This window comes from Suricata suricatta, chromosome 5 (genome assembly GCF_006229205.1).
Source record: "Suricata suricatta isolate VVHF042 chromosome 5, meerkat_22Aug2017_6uvM2_HiC, whole genome shotgun sequence".
NCBI classification, from domain to species: Eukaryota; Metazoa; Chordata; class Mammalia; order Carnivora; family Herpestidae; genus Suricata; species Suricata suricatta.
The window spans coordinates 10,457,614-10,470,775 of record NC_043704.1 but is presented as its reverse complement, the minus strand read 5'-3'; the positions used below and the strand labels follow the sequence as shown (position 1 = coordinate 10,470,775).

Sequence of the window (13,162 nt, the reverse complement as noted above, 5' to 3'; positions counted from 1 at the left end):
GCCAGCGTCTGCGAGGACATCATCTGCCGTGCTCTCCTGGACCCTGACAAGGTCAGTCTTGGCAGCCTACAGTCTCTATTCTATGACTGTAGGCTGCGCGTGCCCGGGGCAGACTTACACATACACAGTCATGCTGCGGCTCAGCGGGCATCCTGATCAACCAACAGATGTTCCAGAATCTCGGGATTGGGGGGCCTTCAGAAGCACTAGCCATCCCTTCTTAGAGTCCTTAAGAACATGGGTTGTGTCCATATGAAGGCTCAGCAGGGAAACCTACCCCAGCTCCCGTGATGTTTGCGGGAGCTGTGTGTTCTCACGGGCTCTGGAGCTGCTGGAAGTAGGCAGTTGTAGAGAACGCATCGCCCTTTCAGGCCCGGGCTGTCCTTTGCAGTCAAGTTATGTCCTTGTAGTCTGAGCCACTTGGGCCGAACAAATCCACGAAGATCCAAGAAGGCCCAGGAGTGACCCTGGATGTGGGCTAGCGTGGCATCTGACTGTGCGTGCTATTGTGATACAGTGAGCCAGGAAGAGAGCATGCAGGCCCTGCTCTCCCCGGCCAGGTCGGAGCCAGGCACGCTGGGAGCCCAGCGCCTCTGCTCACGCTGCTGCCATCCCACTGAGCTGTTTGTTACGCAGCTGGGCTCGCGGACCGCGGACAGCGCTCGTAGGAAACTAAGTGCCTCACTCCCATTTGTCTCCTCGTCCAGGGGACAAGGCTGGAAGCCCTGTTTAGGTTCTCTGTCATCTGGCACCTAACGAGAGAGGCCCCAGGCAGTCGTGTGACATCTCACAACCGCTCCCTGGACAGGTAGGGTGGGCCTCGTGGGCAGTTACCCCGAACACGCAGGACGCCTGTGTGCGGCTGGGGAGGGAGATGTGTGGGATGGAGAAGGTGACCCCATGTTCTGGACGCACAGCAAATTCAGGCCAGACACACGTGAGCATGTGGTGGGAATGTTCTCTCTTTGGTCCTGGAGGGAGGAAGCCCAGCGTGCGTGAGAGTCACTGGAGGAGCGCCGAGAACACACCTCGCGAGGGGACCTCTGTGGAGGGCAGTGGGGGTCTGGACCTGGAACCGGGCGTCAGCTACGCCGGGCGTGTGCACTTACAGCTTCGTCGACCGTGTTCACGAGATGTGCACTTCACTGCAGCACAATCTAGTGCACTTTTCTTTCCTGAATCCCCTTCCCCAGGGCGCCTGGGTGCCTCAGTCAGTTAAGCACCTGCCTTCAGCTCAGGTCATGATCTCATGGTTCATGAGTTCAAGCCCCACATCAGGGTTTGCACTGACAGCTCAGAGCCTGCTTGGGATTCTCTCTCCCTCTCCCTCTGCCCCTCCCCTGCTGTGCTCTCTCTCTCTCTCTCCCTCTCTGCTAGAGTGAATAAATAAACCTAAAAAATGAAATTTAAAAATCCCCTTCCTGTTTCCAAAACTAGGTGTGGGGCCAGGTGCCCAGCTTTAGAGACGCCAGCTGATTCTGGGGCTGGCCACCGACCCCACAGTCGATTTGACCAATTTGGGGTGCAGCCCGGGCATCAGGATTTTAAAAGCTCCCCCCCAGAAATTCCAGTGTGAATCCAAAGTGGAAATCCCCTGGCCTTTGCCCCCGTGGGTCTTTAAATCCCGTTTGGGTGGAGCTCCCCATGGGCATCCTGGTGCGCGGGGTCACGAACGTGGACTCGAGGGTGCCCTTCCCGCCCACAGGTCCCTGTTCGTCGTGCTGGACAGTCTGGCGTGCACAGACGGCGCCATCAGCGCGGCCGCGCAGGGCTGGCTGGTGCGGGCGCTGTCCCTGGGTGACGTGGCGCGCATCCTAGAGCCCATGCTGCTGCTGCTGCTCCAGCCCAAGACCCAGAGGACCTCCATCCACTGCCTCAAGCAGGAGAACTCGGCAGGTGAGCCGCTGCGCAGGGCAGCGCGGGGCCCCGGGGCGGAGGGGCGGCCCGGGCCCCAGCCACTGGTGGCGACAGACAAGTCCCTTAGCCCCACTCAGCGGTTTCGTTAGGTTCAAAGGCTGTGAGGTTACTTTGAAAAGTTGTGAATATTTTAAAGTTTAAGGAGCAGATGAACCAGCACTTAGAATGCTACAGAGTGCACTTGTTTTCACTGAAAAATCAGATTTTTTTAATAAAAAAGGAAATGTTTAGTATCCCACGTTCCAATAAAAAGGAGCTGAGGGGCACCTGGGTGGCTCAGTCAGTTAAGTGTCCGACTTGGGCGCAGGTCATGATCTCACGGTTTCGGAGTTCGAGGCCCGCATCGGGCTTTATGCTGACAGCTTAGAGCCTGGAGCCTGCTTCGGATTCTGTGTCTCCCTCATTCTCTGCCTCTCCCCCTCCTCAAAAATAAATAAACATTAAAAAAATAGCTGATCTTTTTATTCTTTGGCTAATGAAAAATTCAAGTGCACCTAAGATCGGAGGACAGAATAACAGACCGTCCACCCCAGTGTCTTCCCAAGCCAGTGCCTTCACTTAGAAGTCATAGTTCGGTGGCCAGCGGGAAGGTAAGTTTGAGGAGGCTAGGCTGGCCCTTCTCTCCGGATCCCTGCTTAGAGCTGGGCGTAGTTTAGGTGGCCTCCAGCCAGGAATGGCCGAAAAGTTGAAATTTGCATGTAACCTGGTCCATTGTATGTATTCGAAAAATGACTTTTATTTATTTTATTTATACCTTCAACCACATGGTAAGAAACCACAGACCACAATAGTTTGTTTATCCATTTTTCTGTCTGCTCTCTAAGGTTCTTTCCAGCTGTAAACTCTGTGAATACACAATCAGAAATGCAGAGGAAATAATACTTCGAGTTCCAAAAAAACTTCCAGAAGCATCCTTAGCACAGGTTTAACAGCAAATAGATAGGAAGAAGAAAAGAAAGGCTAAAATAAACCTGACAAGTGCAATACATTTGGGTGGTTAGTTCCTGGCACAGTTTATGAACTAACATGACTTCCCACAATAGGTGTGTTTCAGGACTTCCTGCAGTTTTCTAAGCGGTGGGTTACAAGCTTTGCATTAGCTCCCCGGGCTGTAAATATTCTGTTTGCATCAGTCTGAATCTTACGGAGAAAAGCCGCCTCACACCTGCATGAGCAGCGATTTCTGAGACGGCTTCCACCCTCTGTAAGGATCCCCGCCTAAAACCATAATCTCTCGTTTTCCTGTAGGAAGGAAGGCTGGCTGCCTTCTCCAAGACTAGGCCTTTTATTATTCCACATTATGAGAAAGTATAAACTAAAGTACCTTGGAAGTTTGGCTGTCATTAACGGCAGCTACATTTTTTAGTGTTCCTTTGTGTTATGAAGAAAGTTCTATAAGGGAAGTGAAGCAAAAATAAGATAAAAACAGAGAGGGAGACAAACCATAAGAGACTCTTCAATACAGAGAACAAACAGGGTTGCTGGAGGGGAGGTGGGTGGGGGAAGGGCTAAAGGGGTGACGGGCATTAGGAAGGAAACCTGTTGGCATGAGCGCTGGGTGTTGTGTGCATGTGATGACTCACTAAATTCTGTTTCTGAAATCATTATTACACTATATGTTAACTAACTTGGAGTTAAATTTTTTAAAAAAGTTCTAATGCCACATGTGCTGGTTTTAAAAGTCACAGGGCACTGTAGTGCCTGGGTGACTCAGTTGGTCAAGCATGCGACTTCGGCTCAGGTCATGATCTCACAGCTCATGAGTTAAAGCCCCCTGTCGGGCTCTGTGCTTACAGCTCAGAACCTGTAGCCTGCTTTGGATTCCGTGTCTCCCTCTCTCTCTGCCCCTCCCTCACTTGTACTCTTGTGCTCGCTCTCTCTCTCTCTCTCTCTCAAAAATAAATAAACATTTAAAAAATAATAATAAAAAATAAAGAAGTCACACGGTGCTTCCTGCTACTTCCTCTAGCTGATGTTTGCTGCAGCTTCCTGCTAAGGAAAATATCTTTTTCCTTCCCCTGGAAGGAACTAGAAGTGTTCTGCCATGCTCCCCACCCCATCCGTGTAACAGCGGAGAAATCTATTTTGAAGACAGAGCATCAGGCAGCTCATCTATTTCTGTCTCACTCTTCCTCCTTCCCTAACCCTGTTTAAGGTTCATGGAATAGATTTGCTGAGAGCTGTATGTTAAAATGGATTGGTGCTACATACCAAAGACGTCTTTCTGGCCGCTGTTCCTTTTTAAAGAGACTGAATATTATATTTTTTATTGTTTTATTTTGAGAGAGAGTGTGCATAGGCACAAGTAGGGGAGGGGCAGACAGAGAGGAGACAGAGAATCCCAAGCAGGCTCTGCACTGTCAACGCACAGCCCAACGGAGGGCTCTGTCCCATGAACCATGAGATCATGACCTGAGCCGAACTCAAGAGTTGTATGCTTAACGGACTGAGCCACCCAGGTGCCTTAATTTAAGACCCTGAATATCTTAAAGTATTGCATGTTTTCTGATTATAGAAGTACTAACATGCTTATTTTAAAAATTGAAGTAGAAACACACATGACAGTCCCTTGAAATGCTAACGGAGCTAAGTACAGACAATCGTTTGGTAAATAGTCCTCTAGGTTTTTTCACAGCTGCATATTGTAGATGCTCCTCTAAATGAGCTCATCCACTACAGCCTGATTCTGTAGCTTAATTTTTCTTCTTTTTTTTTTTTAAAGTTTATTTATTTTGAAGGAGAGACAGGGGAGTGGGGGAGTGGCAGAAGGGTAGACAGACAGACAGAGAGAGACAGAGAGAGAGACAGAGAGAGAGAATCCCAAGCAGGCTCCGCGCTGCCATGAAGCCACAAGATTATGACCTGAGCCACCACCAAGAATCGAACGGTTGCTTAGCTGACTGAGCCATCTGGGTGCCCCTTGGTTTTTCTTTTTTCATGTAATATGTCCTGCACGCTGCTCCATTTCAGTACACAGATACATCTTTTAAACACTGGATTAGCACTCCACCGCGGGCGTGTGCTGAGGTTTTTCCCAATCTCTCCATGTTTTGTCCACTTCCCAGTTTATCTTCATGCATGGCCTGCCGATGAACACCCTTACAGCTTTGAAAACCTGCTGACATTTCTGTGGGATGCATTTCTTAAGAGGGAACTCCTGGAACAAAATAACACGCATTTTTAAAAACTGCCCTCCCCATGAAAGTTGTGACCTGTCCACTTTTACTCGTCTGCCTTTTGTCCATAATATAATGTAGACTCTAGTATTATAGTTTTAGGGGGGAGTTTTATGAACATTGATCTTTCTGTCCGGCTTTAAGATAGAGATCATTCTAGAACTAACGTATCATAGCCGACCCTTCTGTTCTGAAGTCATTTGTCATTTTGTAATTTCCAGAAGACTTGCATCGTTGGTTTCACAGGCAGAAGACGCCCTCCAAAGAGGCAGGGGGGGTGCCCGAGCCCCAGGAAGGCGGCTCAGAAGAAGGTGTGCCTCTGAGCCAGCTCACCACCGTCGACCGCGAGGCCATCTGGGCCGAGGTGGAGAAGGAACCAGAGAAGTGCCCCCTGGGAAGCGAGCTGAGTGAGGACGACCTTCCCTACTACATGGACCTTCCCGATGGGCCCGCCTGCAGCACCGTGGACAGCAGCGAGCATACGGAGTCCGCGGACACGAGCTCCGCCCACACGGACAGCGAGAACACGTCCTCCTTTTCTTCCCCTTCCCACGACCCGCAGGAGCTGAGCCACGAGGAGAACTGCTGCGCGCCCATCCCCAGGGCAGGCAGGGCCTACCCCAGGCGCTCGGCCTTGCTGGCGGCCTTCCCGGCGGAAAGCCTCAAGCCGGCTGCCAGGTTAAGCCTGGCGCGCGTGGACTCGGACAAGACGCAGGCTTCCGAGTCGTTCTCCAGCGACGAGGAGGCTGACCTGGAGCTCCAGGCCCTCAGCACGTCCCGGCTGCTGAAGCAGCGGCGGGAGAGGCAGGAGACCATCGAGGCCTTGTTCAAGCACATTCTGCTCTACCTGCAGCCCTACGACTCCCGGCGAGTCCTGTATGCCTTCTCCGTGTTAGAGGCCGTGCTCAAGACCAACCCCAAGGAGTTTATCGAGGCCGTGTCCAGGACCAGCATGGACACCAGCTCCACCGCGCACCTCAACCTCATCTCCAACCTCCTCGCTCGCCACCAGGAGGCCCTCGTGGGCCAGAGTTTCTACGGGAAGCTCCAGACCCAGTCTCCCAACGTGTGTCCCCACTCCCTGCTGATCGAGCTCCTCACCTACCTGTGCCTCAGTTTCCTGCGCAGCTATTACCCGTGCTACCTGAAGGTCTCCCACCGGGACATCCTCGGCAACCGGGACGTGCAGGTCAAGAGCGTGGAGGTTTTGATTCGGATAATGACGCAGCTGGTGTCCGTGGCCAAGTCGGCCGAGGGGAAGAACGTGGAGTTCATTCACAGCTTGCTGCAGAGGTGCAAGGTTCAGGAGTTTGTCCTGCTTTCCCTGTCGGCGTCCATGTACACCAGCCAGAAGCGCTACGGCCTAGCCACCGGCGAGCGCGGCCGGGCCCCGCAGGAGGAGAGCCTCTTCGAGGAGAGCCTCATCAACCTGGGCCAGGATCAGATCTGGAGCGAGCACCCCCTGCAGATCGAGCTGCTGAAGCTCCTGCAGGTGCTGATCGTCCTGGAGCATCACCTGGGCCAGGTCCAGGAGGAGGCTGAACATCAGCCGGCACTGTCCCGGGAGTGGCGGAAAGCCCTGGACTTCCAGCAGGCCATCAGTGCCCTGCAGTACGTGCAGCCCCACCCGCTCACCTCCCAGGGGCTGCTGGTGTCGGCCGTGGTGCGGGGGCTGCAGCCGGCCTACGGCTACGGCATGCACCCGGCCTGGGTGAGCTTGGTCACGCACTCCTTGCCGTACTTCGGGAAGTCCCTGGGCTGGACTGTGACACCCTTCCTCGTCCAGATTTGCAAAAATTTGGACGAGCTAGTCAAGCAGTATGAAAGCGAATCCGTGAAGCTCTCTATCAGGTACAGCAAACCCTGTGCTACCCTGTTAGTGCCCTAGTGACAGCTTTTGTGAGGATGACTGATTTGCCATAGAAGCCAGTCAGAGAATGATTTCAGCCTCGTCAGCTGCCTCTCTGGCGTTGTCAGGAGAGGCACCTAGGAACGAAATGCTCCCGTTCTTTATGTTTCACTCTGCACAGATACCCAGCCTGGCTGAGTATCGCTGTTACTCCATTGTTCTTGCAAAACAGAACTAAAAGCATGCATCACCTTCATAGAAATTCTAGAACATCTGAAAACGTTTTTCCAGAGTGACTGTGAACGCAAAGTAGCCCAAAAGATGCCCATCGCTCCCATAACTATTTCAGGACAAGGGCCCCAGTTTATTTAAGATACTGCTATCTCTCTGGTTTCTGTGTTTCTAGGTAGGATTAAAAACTTTACAACCTCGTTTTAAAAAATTCTCAAAACGAGTTTCTCATTTCTTCACCAAAGCATAACCTCCAAGAGGGAAAACATCTCTCCGGATTATCCACTCACTCTTCTGGAAGGTCTGACCACCATTACCCACTTTTGTCTTTTGGAACAACCCAACCAAAACAAAAAGGTAAATTTTTTCCCCTGAGTTCGAGGCCATTTTCTTGTATTGTTTTGTCTTCATTGGGTTGTGACCGGTTCAAATAAGAAACGTGCACGTGTGTGTAATGAAAATACGTTTGCAAACATATGCTTGCAAGTGAAGCGTGTCTGCAAATAAGCGTGCACAAGGCTGCGTGAAAGTCAAGTGTAGTTCCCTGGGGCTCCTCCCCAGTGCCCGCTGATGGATCAGTAACCAAATGGGAGAAAATGTCCTCTTTTCTTCACATATTTTTCACTTGCCCTCATGGCGTTTGTGAAATCTGCAGTCTGAAGCCATTTTAGCCGTTAGTTGCTCTGTCCTGTTGGGGATTAAAATTTTAGAACACAGCTGCTGCTTTGGCCGAACGACCGTCAGAGTGTGTAATGTGGAACCTCGGACTCCCAGGGGCGCCTCTCAGAAAGAAGGCTGCGGGTGGAAATGCACAGGGAAGCATTTTGCCTCCAGACCCCCACACATGGGACTTGTCAGAGGTGTGGGTGTACGGCCCAGACTCCCATCCCGCCGGTGCCCGGGCCTCTCGCAGCGGACACTCACGTTCATTTCCCATTTTCAGACCACTGCTGCAAGCGATCCTACCAATTTGAAAAATGCCAAGAATGCCATTCTGGAAGAGTTGCCTCGAGTCGTTAACACCATGGCCCTTCTCTGGAATGTTCTCAGAAAGGAGGAAACTCACAAGAGGCCCGTCGATCTCCTTGGAGCCACCAAGGGATCCTCTTCCGTTTACTTTAAAACCACCAAAGTGAGAGCACTTCCTCTGTGGTTTGATTATTTCTTGTGTCTTGTGTTGTCCCACCAAAAATAAGTATGTACAGTAGTATGCACGTAAATCATCAAACGGTGGGCGCTCGGTGAAACCCAAGTCAGGCATAAGTCAGAAATAGAAACCTCTGGTCAGATTGTTAGAATAACTTTCCTATTCCTAGGGAAACGGCTTTGTGAGTTTTTTACCTGTTTTTTTTCCTTTTGCCCTTTTTTTTTTAACTAGAAGTTTCTGGGAATTTAAAGATATTTCTTGTTGCTCTCAAGTGTTTCTGTAACACAGCTTGTCTCTTACGTTCTGCTTTTAGTGCTGCCTTGGACACATGGGCACATCAAGGCAGAATGTTAGGGTGTCTCTGAGTTTTTCTCTTATTAAACCAGAAATGCAAAGCCCAGAATATTTCTAGTTTACTGAGCTCTCCCCTGGTTCTAACAGTCTCTGCCTCAGAAGCATCTAGGCATGTGGCTCAGCCTCTGTCTGCCGGGCATGGCAGCTTGGAATTATCTGGCCTGTCTCGTGTCCGCTGACCACCCAGGGCCAGGTGTGGTCTCTGGGCTCACTCAGGCATCCAGCGGCCCGGGCTGGGCTGATCAGTTCAGAGCACGGGGAGCTGGGCGGCCTGGGTTCAGCTCCCTGCTCAGCCACTCCGGGACCTTGGGAAGGTTCACTACCCTCTCTGTGCTGGAGTTTCTTTGGTTGTAAGCACCCATCATCCAAAGTGCTGTGCATTTATTAGCAGAGCGAGCCCTCACATACGAGGCAGGTGCTCGTACCAGTCCCAGACTAGGAGCGAGAACACCGGGGCGCAGAGTGAGTGCTTTGCAGGCAGTGTTACGTCTGAGAAGGCAGCCCGGAGGCTGGAGCCAGGCCCCAGGAAGGACATCCCCCTCACGTGCTTGTTGTATCTAGAGTGATCCAGAGTAGAGGCACAGGGACGTAGTAAGTGCTCAGTAACTTCATTCGCAGATATTTGCATGCCCACGGCTGTGTACTGGGCCTGTTCACACCCTGGTGAGCAACAGGAGGAAGTCCCTGCCCCGTGGCACACACAGCCATTAGCCACCAGCTTCAAAGGGATGATGAGAAGCCGGGCAAGGAAAGGCAGGACATTCTGACGGCGTGTGACCAGGGAGCCGGACCGGGCCTGGGGTTGCGGGGCGGCCTCCCCGAGGCCGGCTCGCAAGCGTCCACTCCTGGCGTTACAGGCGCTGCGCGGTGGCCCCGGCCACGCTCGGCCATAACTCTTCTTTTTCCCACGTTCTAGACCATACGACAAAAAATCTTAGACTTCTTGAACCCCCTGACAGCACATCTGGGAGTTCAGTTAACAGCCGCTGTGGCAGCAGTGTGGAGCAGGAAGAAGGTTCAGCGCCTCAGTAAGATGAAGGTAGAGTTTAAAACTCAAAAGTCGTATGAAACTTGGTCTGCCAGGGACACGAGTCGCGTGTAAGCGGCGTTAACGGCCAGCTCGGGGGAACTGAAAGCAGTTCCGCCGCTTTAGATGTGCCGATGACACAGGCATGTCTCACTCCTGCTGGGACTGTGGGCTGGCGGCTGGGGAGCTACCCCTGGCTTCTGCTTTCAGATCGCTCTGTAATGAATATAGGATACTTCTTCTTATTTTTTTTTTAAGATTATTTCTTTTGAAGGGCGCCTGGGTGGCTCAGTCAGTTGAGGGTCCAACTTCGGCTCAGGTCATGATCTCAGGGTTCATGGATTCAAGCCCCTCCGTGGGTTCTGTGCTGACAGCTCCAGGCTGAGAGCCTGCTTCAGATTCTGTGTCTCTCTTTCTCTGTCCTTTCTCCCACTCACGTGTGCTCCCTCTCTCTCTCTCTCTCTAAAAATTTAAAAAATAAAAAGAATGTTACATTTCTTTAAAAAAAAAAAAGATTTATTTTGAGAGAGTGTGTCTGCACAAGTAGGGGAGGGACAAAGAGAGAGGGAGACAGAGAATCCCAAGCGGGCTCCTCATTGTCGGCACAGAGTCTGACACAGGGCTCGAACTCACGAACCAAGAGATGACCTGAGCCAAGCAAGATCAAGAGTCAGATATTTAACCGACTGAGCCACCCAGGCGCCCCTTATATAGATTTTTTTAAACCATAAAAGGGGCGCCTGGGTGGCTCAGCCAGTTAAGCCTCCGACTTCGGCTCAGGTCAGATCTCACGTTCGTGGGTTTGAGCCCCGCGTCAGGCTCTGTGCTGACAGCTAGCTCAGAGCCTGGAGCCTGCTTCCAGTGCTGTGTCTCCTTCTCTCTCTGCCCCTCCCGCTCTCGTGCTCTGTCTCTCTCTGTATCAAGAATAAATAAAACTTAAAAAAAAATTTTTTAAACAAAAAAGAAACATAAAATACTTTACCTTTTTTTAAGAATAGCCTTAGGTTCACAGCAACATTGAGGGGAAAGTACAGAGATTTCCCCAATACCCCCTCCCCTACACATGCATGGCCTCCCTCATTATCAACCCCTCCCTGCAAAGTGGTATGTTTGTTACAGTTAGGAACCTACTTTGGCACATCAACATCATTATCACCTAGGACCCATTGGCTTTTTAATTTATAAAAATAGTACCTACAAAAGCCCATGTCCCATTCAGATCCTCACATTCCTGTTCCCAAAGGTAACTTCGTTTTGCATTTCATCGATTTGTTATCCACTGACTGGTCCATCACGCAGTCTTCCAGGGACTTGGTTTATTTTTGCAAAACCAACACATGCCTCTTCCTTTGTTCTCTCTTGACCATCTAGGTTCCTACCTCACGCCTCTCTCAGAGGCTCTTTGCCACCCGCTGGACACCATCTCAGTGTCCAGCATAGGCTATTCCCCGAGGAGGCGTGAGAGGTTGGTGGCCCAGGCCACCCCGCTTAGCACCTGTGGGGTCTTTGCTGGTGGAAAATCTTCCTTCCAAGTGCATGTGACCACATTATGCAGACTCCAGTCATCAAAAATGTATCTCCTGGGGCACCTGGGTGGCTCAGTCGGTTGGGCACCCAACTCTTGATTCTCAGCTCAGGTCTTGATCTCAGGGTCATGAGTTCAAGCCCTACATTAAAAAAAAGAAAGTATCTCCCATACCAAGGCTTTCCCACCAAGGCCAACTGTCAAGAACCTGCCATATCTGGTTTTTCTTTGACTTTCGTCATACTCTTGGGGCTATTTTTCAGTGTCCGCCTGCTTCTTTCAGATTAAGTGTATCTGTTTCTAAAATGCTCTCTGAGGGGCACCCAGCTGACTCATTTGGTGGAGCACGTGGCTCTTGATCTCGGGGTTGTGAGTTCAGGCCCCACAGTGGGTGCAGAGTTCCTTTAGAAAGTAGATGCTTTCTCAGCATGACCGGACCAGTGTCCCCGCCCCATCATCGACTGCACCTGTTATTCCTCATGTATGTGAGCTGCTGATTACGTCACTGTGACTAAGTGCTTAGCTCACTCTTTGACCCCACCAAGGGAGTCCTTGGCCCAGTTTTTGTTTAAATATTTTTTTTAATTTTTTTTTTAATGTTTTGTTTAGTTTTGATACAGAGAGAGACAGAGCATGAGAGGGGGAGGGGCAGAGAGAGAAGGAGTCACAGAACGGGAAGCAGCTCCAGGCTCTGAGCTAGCTGTCAGCACAGAGGCTGATGTGGGGCTCGAACTCACGAACGTGAGATCTGACCTGAGCCAAAGTCAGAGGCTTAACCGACTGAGCCACCCAGGCGCCCCTTAAATATTTATTTAAAAGATTAAATCTCTTTCTCCAGGGGCAGCTGTTATGGAATACTTTCTGTGCATTATTTTAATGCTTGTTTTCTCTCTGTGAGCTTTCCTTCTGTTTTTTGGTTTTTTGCGGAGTTTTTTTGGGTTTTTTGGGGGGGTTTTTGGGGGGTTTTTTTTTTGAGACACAGCACAAGCAGAGGAGGGTCAGAGAGAGGGAGACACAGAATCTGAAACAGGCTCCAGGCACTGAACTGTCAGCACAGAGCCCGACACGGGGCTCTAACCCACGAACTGAGAGATCATGACCTGAGCTAAAGCCAGACGCTCAACCTACTGAGCCACCCAGGCGCCCCTCTCTCTGTGAGCTTTAAGGGAACTATTTTTTTCCTTGGCAGATCGTCCCGGCGGCAAGCTCATCCCAGCTGACCCTCGTCGACCTGATTTGTGCGCTCAGCACCCTGCAGACGGACACAGTGCTGCACCTGGCAAAGGAGGTGGTGAAGAGGCCACCGCAAATCCGAGGGGACGAGGTCAGGAGCCTGGGGATCTCCCAGTTGAACACGTGGTGCCCTCCTATCTCTGTGTCTTATAAGTGGTGTTTGGGAGGGAAGCAGAAGGCGCAGGAGCAGCTAGGATGCCCTGGGGGGATGGATGGAGGTGTCCTGCTGGGCGAGGGGAAGGCCACGTGAGGTATGCCCAAAGGGCTTCAGTGCACCTGTTTGCAGGTTGGAGCGTTCAGGGACCATCCCTCCCTCCCTGCTACAGCACACACGGCCCAGGTGTGGTTCTTTCTGGGTCCCTGCAGCGTGCCAAGCTGAACAAAACCTTTAGGAAGAGGAAATGACACTTGTCTCAAGGAACTTGCCTCCTAAAAGGCATCAAAGAGGAGCGGAGCCAGGCACTAGCTACAGGTGGTAAAGACCGACTTCTATTCCGTAGCTCCCGTGTTGGCTTCGGGTCTGCTTTGTGCAGAGGTATCACGGAGTCCTTCACCTGGTAGATGGGGGAGTAGGAAGCGTGAAGGCGCAGGGGCTCCAGCAAAGCCAGGGAAGTAGAAAATTACAAAAAAGCGGGAAAGGGGGTTGGCCATTGTGAGAAGGCTGTTGGGCTTTCTGACTGGTGCTCATGGAAGGTAGGCTCCC

The 13,162-nt window shown here is 51.4% G+C and overlaps 1 protein-coding gene across 1 annotated transcript in view; it reads left to right on the top strand.

The window, feature by feature from the left end:
- Positions 1 to 13,162, top strand: part of DOP1B (DOP1 leucine zipper like protein B) — a 96,907-nt gene that overhangs the window by 58,390 nt on the left and 25,355 nt on the right. The window contains exons 16-23 of the mRNA XM_029938660.1: positions 6 to 51; positions 708 to 808; positions 1,706 to 1,896; positions 5,315 to 6,944; positions 7,419 to 7,530; positions 8,117 to 8,305; positions 9,591 to 9,713; positions 12,416 to 12,550. Of these exons, the coding sequence (XP_029794520.1) occupies positions 6 to 51; positions 708 to 808; positions 1,706 to 1,896; positions 5,315 to 6,944; positions 7,419 to 7,530; positions 8,117 to 8,305; positions 9,591 to 9,713; positions 12,416 to 12,550 (2,527 nt within the window). The remainder of the gene's footprint in view (positions 1 to 5; positions 52 to 707; positions 809 to 1,705; positions 1,897 to 5,314; positions 6,945 to 7,418; positions 7,531 to 8,116; positions 8,306 to 9,590; positions 9,714 to 12,415; positions 12,551 to 13,162) is intronic.